Below are 13501 nucleotides of genomic sequence, written 5' to 3'. Positions count from 1 at the left end.
GTATGGAAATCCGACAAGCAAGAAGTTCAAGAAGAAACATTCATCCAGACCGGTAGCAGGGCAAGAGATGGGCAGCCAGGGTGGGGAGGACTCACGGCAAGGTGGTGGCTGGTGGACTGGCAGTCCCATATTTGAGTGCAGATCAACCAGGAGGAATAACTGAGGAGTGAGAGAGACCCTGCAACCCAGGGTTCCAGCACAGGAAAATAAAGCCTTGAACCTCTAACTGAAAATACCCGTGAGGTTTGCAGCAGCAAGAGAAACTTCCAGCCTCACAGGAGAGTTTGTGGAGAGACCGACAGTGTCCTAGAATGTACACAAACCCACCCACCTGGGAATCAGTACCAGAAAGGCCCAATTTGCTTGTGGGTAGCAGAAGAAATGACTTAAAGTCCATTGAGAGCTGAGCAACCTTCTGGACAACTTTAAATGTTCCAGCATCTGAATCATAAGGGCGCCAGAAGGAGAAGAGGAAGAACAAGAAATTGAAAACTTATTTGAAAACATAATCAAGGAGAACTTCTCCAATCTGACAAAGAAAATAGACTTCCAATAAGTCCAGGAAGCTCAGAGAGTCCCCAAAGAAGTTAAACACAAGGAAGCACACACCAAGGCACATCATAATTAATTACCCAAGATTAAAGATAAGGAGAGAATCTTGAAAACAGCAAGAGAAAAGGAGACAGTTACCTACAAAGGAGTGCCCATAAGACTGTCAGCTGATTTCTCAAATGAAACCTTGCAGGCAAGAAGGGGCTGGAAAGAAGTATTCCAAGTCATGAAAGCCAAGGACCTACATCCAAGATGACTCTATCCAGCAAAGCTATCATTTAGAATGGAAGGGCAGGTAAAGTGCTTCCCAGATGAAACCAAAGGAGTTCATCATCATCAAGCTCTTATTATATGAAATGTGAAAGGGATTTATCTAAGAAAAAGAAGATAAGAAATACAAACAGTAAAATGACAACAAATTCACAACTATCAACAACCAAACCTAAAAAGACCAAAACAAAAACAAAAACAAACTAAGTGAACAACTACATCAAGAACAGATTCACAGAAATGGAGATCTCCTGGAGGGTCATCTGGGGAAAAAGAGGGAGGAAGATGGGGGAAAGGTACAGGAAATAATAAGCATAAGTGGTACGTACAAAATAGACAGGGGTAGGTTAAGAATAATATGGGAAATGGAGAAACCAAAGAACTTACATGTATGACCCATGGACATGAACTAAGGTGGGGGAAAGCTGGTGGGAGTAGGATGCAGGGTGTAGGGGAATAAAGGGGAGGAAAAAATGGGACGACTATAATAGCATAATCAATAAAATATATTTAAAAAATAAGTTAATATACTTATAGGAAAAAATGCAGTCACTGGAGAAATGTTTCTGACTATAGGAAATGGTGAAAAGTCCATTTCCCCAGCTGTGGGCCAGAGTCTCATGATTTCTCATTTTTCTCCAAAGACCCCAAAATGGCTTTGACTTGCATGCCACTTCTAAGGGACAAAGCTCACTTACCGGGTTGCCCTTAGGGCCGTCATCACCTGGTGGTCCCTTGGCACCGGGGGGTCCAGCAGCGCCAGGGGGCCCAGCTTCACCCTTCTCTCCTCTTTCTCCTTTGGGTCCCTACATGGCCAGAGATCAAGAATGATTAACGTACATGCCATAAATCCGAATTCCTTTTTCTTTTTCCAATTTTCAGGTATTTTTAGTTGTAAGCCACACATTGTTCATGACAGGCATGGAATTTTGGTTATTCAAGGAAATCGAAGATCATCCAGCCTCATCACTGATAGATGGAAAGAATGTGGACTTTGAGTTACACAGATTTGCATTTAAATCCTAGCTTTCACTTTCTTGCTGGGTTTCCTAGACAAGGTATTCAGTTTCCTATGCTTTCTAGAGGAAACTGGATCACCTTGTATTATCAGATGAGAAAGAATACAAAGAGGGAAATGTACTCATGACAACCCAAGAAGTGGTAGTAACACAGGTTTTAGCTTTTATAGGAAGTTAGAGCTAAAAAGGATCATCTAGTCTAGTCTCTCAAGAAATCATGATTTATCCAAGGTTCTAGCTTTCCTCTTGCTTGAGAACAGCCAATACAGTCTTTGTATATTTATGTAAATCAGAGTCTCTTAACCTTGGCATATTGATTCAGACCACGCTTTTTGGCAGGGGGCTGTCCTATGAATGGCAAGCTGTATACCAGCAACCCCCGGTCTCTACTAATTAGTTGGCAGAACCTGTCTTGCCTTCAGGTGCAACAGCCAAAAATGTCCCCAGACATTTTCAAATGTTTCCTCTCCAGGGTCAAGTTCACTTCCAGTTTCAAACAATCTGAATTAGAGCAACACAATCCTAATACATAACAATTTTTGACGTGGCAGCGTTGGTTTGTTTATTTATTTTGTGGACAATCCACCAGCTTCAGTTTGCGTGCTCTAATTTATGCTGATGGGATGTTTGCAATTTCTACATTAATGAAAATATGCAGAGGATATGAACATTCTTGAACAAAATAATGCTCTTCGTTTGTCACTATTCTTAATGGGAAGGAAAGGCAAATAGTGAATTATGTGTCAAACGCTCTAAAGGAAATTCCTGAACACCCACGTAGATGATGAGATCGTGCTTACCCCTGGGCCGGCTTCCCCAGCAGGCCCTGGGTTTCCTGCCTCCCCAGGTTCACCCTACAAGAAAGAGATCAAAGGGGCATCAGTCAGGACATAGAAATGGTGGTTTACATTTGCCAGACCGCCTTTATCGATGACCATGACATTTTAGAGTAGCCCTTAAAGCACTGCATTCTTCAAAAGGCAGCGGAAAAGCCTTAGGGAGACGACGGAACTTTCCCTATTATTGACTTTTATTTCTCAGGTGAGGAGATAGATCAGCTGATGCTACAACGCCAATCAGTTCGCTGCCAGCCAGAGCGCCCACCCGGGTCACCACCCAACCGCACATGACAGACAGTGGCTGGCGCCTAACACACTGTGTGTATGTTTGTGCTGCATTAGTATCCATGGTGCTACAGTTAGGTTTATGGATTAAACAATTTCGGTTATTTTTATTCCAGCACATGAATTCAATTTATTTGCACTTTAGCAATTAAGCAAATAATTTGGTAGCCTTTTGATACTCTTGTAAGATATATTTAGGAGAGAACTAAAGAACATAGAAAAGGAGTACATTTATATGATACTTAAAAGGTCCATAGGTAGAAATTAAAACTGCTCCTTTTGAGGATATACACGTTATACATTTGGATGGCTATTTTCTATCTTAGCAGACCTATAAGTACACCTCCTAGACAAGTGGGTTTTAGTTATGAAAGACTGAAACTAACTCTTTGCACTTAGAAATGCAGGCAAATATTCTATCCGAGTAATCATCCGTATGAAGTAACACATTAGTACACACACGGACCCCGTTTCCACACCAAACCAGTGCAACTGGAAATTTTTCTGTTTTTTAAAAATGTGAGGCCTGAATGTTCTTCAACTTTTAACTCTACTCTCCCAAATATTTCCATTGCATACCAATTGGTTTGAATTATATTACGTTAAATACAAACATGATGCTAACTTAGGTACATAATTCCTTACTCTATGAAAATATGAACATATATCGACATCATGAATGAACTGTGTAAGGGTGAAAAATATCAAACCCTTTCTAGGAATTTATTAGTACTATTGTGTAAAAATCACTTTCTTCTCTAGATGAGTAGCAGATTTTTCCATTTTTGGATAAATCTTACAAATAATATTTATTTTAGTAATGTTGCATTTACATTATTTATGATATGAGTATGATACATGTGATGTTTTTATATCACTCTCCATCTTTAAAATAAATCTTAGTTTTCAAAGCACCTGTAAAATGCACCTGTAAAATGCACATATCAAATGCTGTATATATGGAACATGTACAGTATAGGGCATGATCTCATCAGGTGTGAAATTTAAAGGAGCCAAACTCATACAAGCTGAGCAAAGTGGTGGTCACAGGGGGCTGGGGGTTGGGGGACATAGGGAGATGTAAGTCAAAGGGTACGAAATGTTCAGATACCCAAGATGAGTAAGCTCCTAAGATCTAATATGCACTATATATAAACTCTGTTTAACATTACCATACTGCAGGCTTGGAATTTGCCAAGAGAGCAAAGTATTCTTACCACACACACACAAAGATAGCCAGGTAAGGTGATGAATAAGTTAATTGGCCTGAGTATGGGCATTATTTCACAAAGCATACAAGGATTAGAATACCAAGTTGAGCGACTTCAATATATTATCAGTTTTATCGGTCAATTATAGCTCAGAAACTCTACTGACCAGGCCCTAAATGTTTTCTTTGGCACCACATGGTAAAATCTCAGAAGTGGGAACAGGCGGGGAAATAACTATTTTTTTATTCGCCCTCTGTGTACCTTGTTGTTCTGTTTTAATCTTGGACCACTCTGAAGTTAAACTAAAGTAGATTCTTAAAGATTATTTCCATATTTTCAAAGGAGGGAAATGATAGGTAGTAAAGAGAAGGGCTTAAAAAATTGCCAAAATTCAAAGACGAGTTTGTGGTACAAAATCTCTCCATTTCGGGAACAACATATCAGTGTTCGTTTGTCCAAAGTCCATGTGAAAATTACCTTTTGTATATTAGAGCCAAGTATACAAGTATAAATGGCAATCACTTAAGAAGCAATTAATGCTATATAAATAATAATTGATATGCAATTATTCCATATGGTTACATTATAACAATTAAAGTATTATTACTGATCATGCAACTGTTTTATACTGTTCTGTAACACCCCGGTGCAGGGTAAGGCTCCTTCCAGGAGGGACAGCAGATTATTCCATACGCCAAAAGTCATAAAATATGCATGAAACCTCAAGGCACCATTCTGATACATATCTCTGTTTTGAGGACACTGTTGAAGGACAGAACCCATCTGCAGGAAATCTCTATTATAAGGAAAACAGGTTACACACATTTAAGCAAAATCCAGCATGACTAAAGGATGTGTTTTTCTTTCCTTTTTTTCCTATCGAATTAGTGACTGGAAATAAATTTTAACATGGAAATGGGGAGGTGTTCAGCCAGAATCAAAGCTGATATCAGCGACCCATAATCTATAGCCAATTGTATTACCCAGACGCTGAAGAAAAAAACTGAAGTCTCATTTCTAGCTTCCTGTCACATAGGAAAAAAATGTTTGGAATAGAGAAAAATGAAAACTTTATTTTATGGTAACACATTTAGAGTCAGCTAACATTTTAATTGTAAGAAGTGTTATTATCAACACCATGTGAGTCTTTCTCTAGAGACTCGAAGCTGGCGAGGTTACCAGCAGGTTTTAAGCAAACGGAAACAGCGTGGGATGGGAGTTTCCAAAACTCCGAGCATCTGGCTTCCATGTTTATCTGAGAGTTACACAGAAGAAAAACCATAAAGGATGCAAGTGAACTGCTTACAACTGCTCCCACTGTGCCCCAAAGCTTTAGGCAACAAGCAGAGCAGCTGAAAATGCTGTGCCATGGTTTTAGAATTTGCTGCGCGGGCAAAACTGAAAGCGGAGACCGGAGTTCACCACTCTGTCCTCAGCATCAGAGCCAAAGGGGGACACTGCAAAGGGCCGAAGGAGGAGAGTCGTGCCCGGGTCTGTCTGACACAGCGACACCATCGGGGACTGTGTTCTTTGTGGCCACTGTTCCTATGACCCGTGAACTCGTGAAACGTGATTTTTCATTTCCACCCCCAGCTCACCTGCAGCTTTTCAACATGAAACTTCAAATTTAAAAGTATAAACAAAGAGACCGTCAATCAAAAGACCAGACTCTTTATGCAATAAGAATCGGATAATAACTTTAAAATGCTTCAAATGGAGTAATTAAGAAACTATTTGAATAATCATACAGAGTTAATTGCATTCGAAATATTAGTAGGTGGGTGGGTGTTGAGCAGAAATAAACATCTAAATACTATACTTTAATCTTATTACATTGCTTTTCTGAGGGATAAAATGTTAATTAAAACAAGTGAATTTAAAGACAAGCTATGATATGGCCAAAATTTTTGAGACTAATCAACAGAACTTTTACAATTAGGATGTCTATACTTCTGATATAATTCAATAAATAACTAGAAAACTCAAGAAATTTCTTTTGTTTCCACTGTATAATTTTTCATGGTATAAAATTTAATTTTTGACCCTCAAAACCAGCAAATAGTCTATTTTTAAATAAAGTAAAACTTGCCAACTTTTTGAAAATTCTACTAAGAAATGAGCATGAATATGTAAACAACGAATGAGAGAATCATTTTGACATTTTCATAAAAAGGAAGCAGAGATATTTTAAATGTAATCACGCTCATGAGAACAGGAGGCTGTTTGGAGCCCAGATGTTTCTGCACACGCCAATTTCTCTGAGAAGTGCCAGAGACAGGTCACAGCACTGGCGATGAAAATAGAACTCAAATATGGCAAAGCGAATGATTAATTCCTTTGTAGTTGGAAGGATTCTTTTTTCCCTTTTAAGTCACTTACATCAACGGATCTCTCCTATTTTCATAATGAGTATTGTTAAGAGACACAGTCTACTCGGACACAAATGGGGTGCAGTAGATGAAGCTCGGCTTAGTCACTTTTTAAAGACAAAACTCAAATTTGAGTACTGAAATTCCCCAAGCTTCAGCTACCTGAGCTTCAACCCATGGATAATAATGATATTATCCTGATAGGGTGCTTGTGTTGATTAAAGAAAATAATCCATGAACATTGCCCTGCACGGTGTCTGATCATCCAGAACATGGTATCTCAAAATCATTTCACCTTTAAATATTCAGCTCCCTGCCGGGATGAGTGGTGATTCACAAGGCCATGTGTGACAGTTAGAAAGCCAGAGCTCCTGGAAGCCCCTAGAATGTTAGCCACTACCCTTGCTGTTTCAAACTGTGAATCATCCTATTCCTTACCTTATCTCCTACTCCGCCAACTGAACCAATGGATCCTGGAGGCCCTTGTGGTCCCTACAGTATGGGAAAAGAAATACGGCTATTCTTACTCATGAAAGGCTGTAAGAAATTCATAGATATATGTCTAGTTGTTCTTAAAAAGAGAGAAATATATGCGAGCCTATCCCAAGTCATGGGAAAGATAGGGCAAAATCATGCCCTTTAATGAGCTGTCAAATTTACTAGAGAGCAGTCATATCACACAATACAATATAATACAATACAATATAATATGATATTAGACTGATTTTCTGATGCACCAGAATTTTGAAGATGAGGCATGAGACTTTCCAATTCCAGTCATGCCAGTTGACACTCGTAACATAAATTCAATCTTTCCACCACCAGACATTTCATATTTAGAGGATGATTTTGTAAATATTTTTTAGTGGATCAAAACACGAATGTGGTTAGGAATGATGAAAGCCAGGCAAAAAACAATATAAACCATCTTTCCATCTTAAAATGAATAAGGGCAATGAAATCCTAAAAGCTTTTTTAGCACGCCTGCTCTTGGTACATTCTGGTCTGCCAGAATTAAAAGCAGACATAACGGAAGAGCAATAAAGACCAGAATAAATGTCTCAGCCTTTGTGAAAAGGTAAGGTCAGAAGAAGAGATTACATCAACACCTATAAATTTGTGAACGGTAACAACCAGATAAATACGACTTTACATTTCAAAATCCTACAGCGATGGAACAGTGAGTCAATTATTAAGCTCGGGAGACTGTTTATACAATTGAGAGGAAATATTTTATCTGGTTACAGGTGCGTGATATATTGGCAAGCACATGTTACTCTAACCTATTCTACAGAGTGAAAATATACAGTGCAAAGCTTTTAAATAAAAGTCACTGGTGACAGATGTTGACATAAAGGATGTTTGGCATATAGACCTGGGTTAGTATAATCGAAGCCAATTACAAACCATCTCCTCAAGCTATTGTAAGTGATAAAGGTTAAATTTGAAACAATTTGGTACCACTCAACAGGTATCCTATGCAAGGCGCTGTCTTTATACGTGGACCTGAACAAATGTGGTTATTATAATAAAGCCAATATTTCCCACTCACCAAAAAACATGCATGGAATGTGAACTTGGTAGCTACTGCATATTTGTGGTGATTAGTGCCCTACAAAGCCTGTTTCTTTTCCTGCAAAATGACACGGAGTAAGTAGAGGGTCCTTGAGCTCTGCGCCTTGAAACATCTGATCATAGGGTCATTATCTCCCTTGTACTTCAGACACCATCTGCCATTAAACAGCACCAACCCCCCATTGCTTCAGCAACATGAACACATTTCACAGTCCTTACGTCAGCTCCGCTGGGGCCCTGGGGACCTCTCGGGCCTGGAGGACCAGGTGGACCCTGTGGGAGACAAACAGGAAGCTTCGTGAGGACCATGCTCAAGTGCCTTGCCGCTCATTTCATTTTGGGATCGAGAGCACTAAAAGGAGTTCCAGCCTGTGAATCGCAGACAGGACACAGGACAGGGCCCTAAGACGTCCCTGATGGACAGCACACCCCATTTGTAAAAGGTGTTTTACACAAAGCTACATGGAAGTTAAAACTACAGCAAAAATTTTTCATTAAGCATTTAAAAAGTCCATTGCTACTATCTGGTCTAATGAATCTGTAATGCAGCTAGAAATATTTATGCTAGGCTGTGCTAGAATGCTAGTGTATAAAAGGAACATAACGTTGAAACAGGAATTGGAGCTTCAGTGGATTTAGAACTCTAAATTCCATAGAGGATTTTTAAATTTGTATACACTTTTGGTCAGCTTTTCGTGTTTCGTATGTTAGAATGGAGGTAAGCTTATCCTGAGGTCTTCCCAAAGCAATGGCCTCTCTTGTCTTTGGGCATTAAAATGACCTTGGACATTATTTATAAAATCCTGACTGCCGGAACCTGGTACTTCACGTTTACGATCAGTCTGTAGCGAACACCAGGGCATTCGTATTTTTTTAAAGGTCAGAGTTTATTTCAATGCCAAGGTTGGACAGCGTGTATACTACTCGCTGTTACCATATGTTAGGGAGGCTGCGTTCATACTCAGGAACCCATGGCAGCTGCGCCTCGGAAGACGCCTGCCCTGTGTCTGGTGCTGCCTGGAGTGTTAATCCATTATTTGAATCTGCAAGGTGTATGTGCTTTCAAGTTTACTGCGATGATAAAAATCACTTCTCACTTGAAGAAAATAAAATCGAACATTCAAGTGTAAAATGATCGAACACGGATTTCGAGGAAGTTAAAACTGGGCCAATGTTTATTGAGAAAAAGGAGCAACTAGGATGTATTCTTTATGTTTCATTATTAATTTCAATGACCATACCTAATTGTTTCCTTAGCCAATACAGTGCTTAATAAACAAATCTATGTATTCCACATTTTCAGGTGAACTATTAGAGCAGAAAGCCAGAATCAATCGATGGAAATCATGTCACAGTGTTCTAATTAAGATTGAATTTCGTATTTAACTAATTTAGAATTACAATTAATATTTAATACTGTATTAATATTTGTTAATTATTTCAGTCCTGGGTGACTACTGTATTCCTTCCTTGTTCCACAGGAGAGTCCAGAGCTAAATGCTAATAAATAACTGAAGTGTGACAGTTTATATACACGTCAGTAATCTAGAGACACAGAAGTAGAGAATGTGCAATGATATATCAACCAGTGAATGCGTATGTGTGCTGACATCACTCAAAAGAGAGAAAGAGGACAAAACAGTGAAGGGGGACCCAGCAGCCACAGAGGCGGGCTGGGAGGTGGCAATTTGAAAAGTCACAGCCTTCCAGGCCTCTTTGTTCACATTCATCAATCTGAAGAAAGACATTAATTACATGAAAAGTCATCATATCTATCAAATACTTAAAAACGAAAACTCACCATGGGGCCGACATCCCCATTTTCACCCTTTTCACCAGGCGGGCCCGGCAGACCCTGAGAAAAAACAATAGAAGTCACTCATTTATTTGAAAAGAAATACCTTGGCAATTTCTAACATAAAACCAAAATTAAATATAAAGCTAAGTAAGACATTTTAAAAAATTAACATAAAAATGACGATTCAGAAACTATCATGCCAAAATATGTATAATGCAGGTAATGGCTACAGATGATAAAATCTTACATCCTACATTTACAAATAAAATTCATGCTTTTTATAATATGATGCTGTTTGATTTTAGTTACAAGAACTCACAGACCAGATGGCACTCAAATTTCATCTGGTTATGTGTTTAGGGGAAAATTATTTCATTTTCTCTTGATCTTTCTAACTAGTACCCCTTTGCAGAATTATTTATATTTTTTATTTCATATCACAATGCATCATACACACTGGAATTGTACACCATACTTTAAAACACGATTTCGCCACTGGTTTGTATACTTATCTTCATAAGCTACTTTGGGGCTGTGGCGTGTAGAGTCGATTTTTCTTTTTTAAATCTCTAGGGACTAGAGGGCCCAAAACTCAGATTTTGACACCTACAAAAGGTTGACTTAACAAATGAATGACTGAATGCTAAGAAAATAAATCAACAGAAAAAGCTACATGCCATAAAAAGTACTTATAACACTATGGTAGTTAAAATTCTCAATTATTCCAAATGTTTAATCGCAGAAAACATAGCGAAATCAATTTGGTTATATAAACTAGTGGAAGGTTATAAGATGATTAATATGATACTAATTCTCTAAATATGAATGTGTGTGAGTAATAAAATATAAAAATTAATGAATTTGCATAGTATAAATTTAACTGTAAATATCTGTTTAAGCAGGATGATTATTGGACAGAAATGGTAAAGTGGAAATAGTTTTTATATATTAGGATTATGGAGTGTTTTAATTTTTAATGTTTTTGGTGTTATCATTATTTGTATATATCTCTATACATATTTTAAAGCTTGTACAATAGTGTCTAAGGTATAATGTATTTAAGAAAGAAAAAATACATGATACAAAAGCTCTAAATTCATGCTGTTATTTTAGAAAATTATGATCTGCAATAATAAAAACATTTTTCTCATTATTCCCTAAATACACACATTAGCTGAGACATGAATTTCAAAAAAGGGTACTTACCTTTAAGACATAGGTGATGATTTTTGATATTTTTATTCTATTTTATTTATCCTGTTCCATGTTATTTTTTTAATGCTGATTGACTCACTAAATGGTTTAGTGACCCACTAATTCCACATGACTCTCAGTTTGGGGACAGGGTACTTTACCAAGGATACTTGTAAACTTAAAAAAATTTGGTGTATATTCGTTTCATGAGAACATCTTAATTATTGGTTTATAATAGACAACATATACCAGGATTTCATTTCATATTTTATTAAATGTCAGATAGATGTCTAGGAAAACAGACTATTACATATACTTCCTATATAGTTACCATCTGGTGATGGAAGCTTCTAGAATTACTACAGAAGTTCTTCATAGGAAATAGCCAGGTAGTGTTTCAGATTTGAGGCGGCCTAAAAATTACCTGGGAGAGACTGTTGAATTTTAGATTCCAAGACCCATAACTTAAGAGATTCTAATTCATCGATGGGCCATACAAACTTAAATTCTTAAACATACAAGTAGAAATTAACACAGGTAAAATGTCATTTTTAAGTCCATTTTCTTTAGTGGTATGCATTGCAACTAGACATAATTCAGTTCTTATAAACACTGTATCAAAGAACAGTCACAGTCCCTATATTTTGTCTAGGTTGCCACTACTTTTTACTAGAGAGTGTGTCTGACTTGGGATCCCCAAATTGAATGGTATATAAATATTGGTTTATAGCTTTCTTTTCTTTCCATAACAAGCCCAGCTCTGTATTGCTGTCATTTCTTTATGCACATGGTTATTCCTAATATTAATTCAAGAGAATACCTCCCAATAGAAAAAATGTGATATTTCTTCTTTGATAAGCTCGATTACAGTTTGAGTTGATTAATACAAAATGTTCTTATTATTACAATTAATAGAGACATAATGAGTCTTATTCTTCTGTTGCCTTGGAGCTAAACATCCTACACGACCCTCCAGTGTTAAATCATTTCATGTGTCTTAAGTTTCTCCTCGGGAGTAATTTATATCTGCAGAGATTCTGTTTAAAGGCCTGTCAATTTAATATCATTTGCTACTTAAGAGATGAAATCAAACAATGAACTCAGGCCAAGAACATTCATTCTCTATGTGTCCTTCGAATGCAGGCAAAGAATACACATCAAGTTGAAAAATCAAATCATTTGACCACAGTAGTATATCATTATTATTTGTCTATTATAATTGCTACTATCTATTCTGCCACGAAGACTCAATTAAAGAAAGTAGATCAATTGTGAACATGTTAATTACATTAGCATCTTTTCAGATTCCTGACTTAAAGGAGTAGCTGTAGGAAAATATAATCAATTTTCAGTGAATTGATTTCTTGAGTCACCCTCATCAAAGAGCCCATTTATTATGTTGTGGAAATGAAGATAATTTTAATTAATATTTTAGTAATGTGAGCTACAGGGCATCTTCTTTAATCACGAGAACTGAATTCCCAAACTATACCCTTAAAGAATTCACAGTATTCCATGAAATGAAAAACTGAGAAGTGGAAAATGAATGGTAACAGGCCCATCGGCAATCTGGTTCTTAGTGCCTGTTTTTGATTCCAAAAGTGTGTGTGTCACAAAAATCTGATATGAAAATGAAGCCTCTGCATTTTCGAGTTTAAAAGGATTTATTGTGGCATGAAAATAAAAGCAGAGAATGATAATATGTTCACTGGTAAACATTCACGGAGTACTATAACAATAATAGTTATAACAATATAATTAATTATATTGTTTACAGTCATCTCTGTAATTATATACATAAGCTATTTAATTTGAAAAACCAATGTTCTGGGATTTTTTTACTTGTGAAAATGAAGCTTAAAAATTAACTTTATATAAACGCAACTCCGATTTCGTTTTCTACAGCCTCCCCAATTTTTCAAATACAGTAACTAGATGATTGAATTTGAATACTTCTAAAGTTTCTAATGTGGTGTAACTAAGATCCTACAGCACCTAAATATCATTTAAAACAAAAATTCATAATTTTTTAGAGGATCTCTGGGCAAGCGGAAAAGGAAAGCTAGCTGTCCACAGGGTTTGCAGGGAGCAGGGGGCACCCTGTAGGAGGAAGGAAGAAGAACCCAGAATGGCTGTGTATCACCCAACACTTTGTCTGAGAGTCCAGTCGAAGCACATATCTGAATGAAAATCCCTTAGTCTGCAATGCTTTACGGTAATATATTTCCTCTCCTGAATCTGCTTTATAAAATACAGAACATAATTGTAACTGTTATTTTAAATGATCAATGTGTACTGTTCACTTATTTTATCCAATTATTTTTTATATTTGCTATTGCTATTTTCCATTGGTGGTTTGCTACTTATAAAATGCTTTTAAGTGTTGCTA

At 37.1% G+C, this 13501-nt stretch overlaps 1 protein-coding gene across 4 annotated transcripts in view; it reads right to left on the bottom strand.

The window, feature by feature from the left end:
* Positions 1–13501, bottom strand: part of COL11A1 (collagen type XI alpha 1 chain) — a 163086-nt gene that overhangs the window by 25361 nt on the left and 124224 nt on the right. For all 4 annotated transcript variants that reach the window (XM_037153048.2, XM_037153051.2, XM_037153049.2 and 1 more), the window contains 5 exons: positions 9922–9975; positions 8340–8393; positions 6984–7037; positions 2642–2695; positions 1521–1628 (listed from right to left, as the gene is read on the bottom strand). In XM_037153048.2, the coding sequence (XP_037008943.2) occupies positions 1521–1628; positions 2642–2695; positions 6984–7037; positions 8340–8393; positions 9922–9975 (324 nt within the window). The remainder of the gene's footprint in view (positions 1–1520; positions 1629–2641; positions 2696–6983; positions 7038–8339; positions 8394–9921; positions 9976–13501) is intronic.

The sequence above is a fragment of the Artibeus jamaicensis genome, unplaced genomic scaffold (genome assembly GCF_021234435.1).
Source record: "Artibeus jamaicensis isolate MK-2021 breed Jamaican fruit bat unplaced genomic scaffold, CSHL_Jam_final scaffold_1689, whole genome shotgun sequence".
In the NCBI taxonomy this organism is placed as follows: Eukaryota; Metazoa; Chordata; class Mammalia; order Chiroptera; family Phyllostomidae; genus Artibeus; species Artibeus jamaicensis.
The sequence above is the reverse complement of the archived record's forward strand: the minus strand, read 5'-3'. Positions and strand labels throughout refer to the sequence as shown.